Source organism: Nicotiana tabacum, chromosome 7 (assembly GCF_000715075.1).
Source record: "Nicotiana tabacum cultivar K326 chromosome 7, ASM71507v2, whole genome shotgun sequence".
Lineage (NCBI taxonomy): Eukaryota > Viridiplantae > Streptophyta > Magnoliopsida > Solanales > Solanaceae > Nicotiana > Nicotiana tabacum.
In genome coordinates, this window is record NC_134086.1 from 146,481,762 (window position 1) to 146,484,287 (window position 2,526).

The window sequence follows — 2,526 nt, forward strand, 5'->3', positions numbered from 1 at the left end:
CAGCCTAATAACTATGTGTATGTTGATATCCTTATTGGGTTGTGTTTGATTCATAACAGTATGCACAAGGATGACACTCATAAATCGAGAAATGGTCCAAATTTTTACACACAAAAAAAAAAAAAGAGGAAATATCGTGTGAAATACCAATTGAATAACAAACTGCGCAGAGAATTGAAAACTCTCTAATTCATGAGAATCGCATGTTACAAGTTATAACAGATAAAGTGGCTGAAAAGATAGGTATAAATACATGTCACTCATTTGCACATAATTCTACACACACACATTTAAATTACATTTCTTCAATTGTAGTCCATAAACCAATAGATATGGCTCGGTTTCTTGCTTTAGCCCTAGTAGTTATAGCTCTCTCAAACGACGCGTTGGGTGCTCCTCCCTCGTGTCAAACTGTTACAACGCAGCTGGCTCCTTGTCTATCGTACATTCAAAATCGTGTTAAGGGCGGTGGCAATCCATCAGTACCTTGTTGTACCGGTATAAATAACATATATGAACTCGCTAAAACCAAAGAAGATCGAGTCGCTATCTGCAACTGCTTAAAAAACGCATTTATTCATGCTGGAAATGTCAATCCCACTCTCGTAGCTGAACTCCCCAAGAAATGTGGCATTTCTTTTAATATGCCTCCTATTGATAAAAACTACGACTGTAACACGTAATTAGTTTATACCTTTAAACTTTAATTTTCAACCGATTTTGTGTCGTCTGCTTAATCTAACTTATTGTTTTTATTACATACAGGATTTCTATGTACTGATGAAGGGGTACGTAGCTAGTGATCTCGGAAGCTGCTCAAACACTGAAAACTTTATGAATAAAACATATATAGATGTTGATGTCTTGTCTGAAATCTGAAAGCAATTAGATCCACTGCAAACTTCAACTGTATGCAGATGGTTAAATGTTGAATTATATATATGATATATATAAATTTGGTTAATGCCTATGTTTTTGGTAGTCTTAGACCTGAGTTCACAGAAGGAGACTAATATCAAATTACAGGTGTTGACTTTTGCATATATCAGTGGACGGTTCATATGAGCTTTAATTAATTAAAGTCTGAAAACAAAAATTATCCTTATATGGAAAATATTGGAAGTTCTTTAACAAAAATTAAAGCACTAGAAAATAACTTTCATGAAAAATATTTTCCGAAAAAATAATTTCGCTCTTACCAAACACATCTCATGAATGTCGACTTATGAGACTGTATTATCATAAAAAAGCATATGGATATTTAGGTTAAGGACGACAAAATGTGTTAATAAATCATCTTTTAGCATCATGATATTGATAGTGTCCATCTCATTAATGGTTTGGTAGCCAACCTTGTTCAATTGGTATTGGTTTGGTAGTGCCACTACTAGAATTTCGGAAAAAAACGACCAAACTTTAGCGACCAAAGTTGGTTTATCAAGAAAAGCGACCAAAGTTGGTCGCTAAATTGGCGAAAATAATAAAATGATTATTTGATATACATTAGCGACCAAGATCGGTCACTACTTGGTCGCTAATTTCGTCAAAATATTGACCGGACTGGTCAGACTTGCTTGGTCAAAGGTATACTGAGATTAGCGACCAACGTTGGTCGCTACAGGGGGACCCACTTATATAATTATAATAATTATAATATTATTTTAAAAAAATTATAAAATATAAATAAATATAATTTAAAATTAGCGACCAAAGTTGGTCGCTAATTAAGGGGTAAGCAGATAGCGACCAACTTTGGTCGCTAAAATGGGACCCAGTTATAAAATTTTAATAATTATATTTTTATTTTAAAAAAATTATAAAATATAAAAAAAATATAATTCAAATTTTAGCGACCAAAGCTGGTCGCTTACAAAAATAGAGACCAACTTTTGTGGCTAATCTGGGACCCAGTTCTAACATTTAACAATTATATTATTATTTTAAATATTATATAAAATATAAATAAATTTGATTTAAATTTAGCGACCAACTTTGGTCGCTAATTTAAATTTATGTATATTTAGCGACCAAAGTTGGTCTCTTTTCAGGTCAACAATGGTCAAAATTAAAAATCACTTTTGTATTTACTATCTAAATAATATAAATGTAACCCGTTAACACTTTTGTAATACAAAGGATGAATAGACTAAAATATACTCTAACATGCTATATATGCAGTTAAGCAGTACTACGAAGCGTGTGTGTGTGTCTATATATATAAATATATATATATAATATAAGCTATATATATAAGCTATATTCAATATTCGATATAATATTAGCTAATGCACTGATACTTAGTGCATAGTATAGTGTAAGTATATATATATATATAGTATATTGTAAGTATATATATTATATATATATAAGCTATATTCGATATAATATTAGCTAATGCACTGATACTTAGTGCATAGTATAGTGTAAGTATATATATAAGCTATATTCGATATAAATATTAGCTAATGCACTAATACTTAGTGCATAATATAGTGTAAGTATATATATATATATATATATATATAT

General features: G+C 30.5%; 1 protein-coding gene across 1 annotated transcript; it reads left to right on the forward strand.

The window, feature by feature from the left end:
- The first annotated feature begins 269 nt into the window (after window positions 1-269).
- LOC107815281 (non-specific lipid-transfer protein 1) lies at window positions 270-964 on the forward strand. The gene is made up of 2 exons (XM_016640840.2): window positions 270-679; window positions 766-964. The coding sequence occupies exons 1-2, from the start codon at window positions 333-335 to the stop codon at window positions 779-781; spliced, it is 363 nt and encodes a 120-aa protein (XP_016496326.1). The 5' UTR covers window positions 270-332; the 3' UTR covers window positions 782-964.
- The last annotated feature ends 1,562 nt before the right edge of the window (window positions 965-2,526 follow it).

Bases quoted from the DNA above. Each gene is read 5' to 3' on its own strand.
- LOC107815281 (XM_016640840.2), top strand. From the start codon at position 333: ATGGCTCGGTTTCTTGCTTTAGCCCTAGTAGTTATAGCTCTCTCAAAC.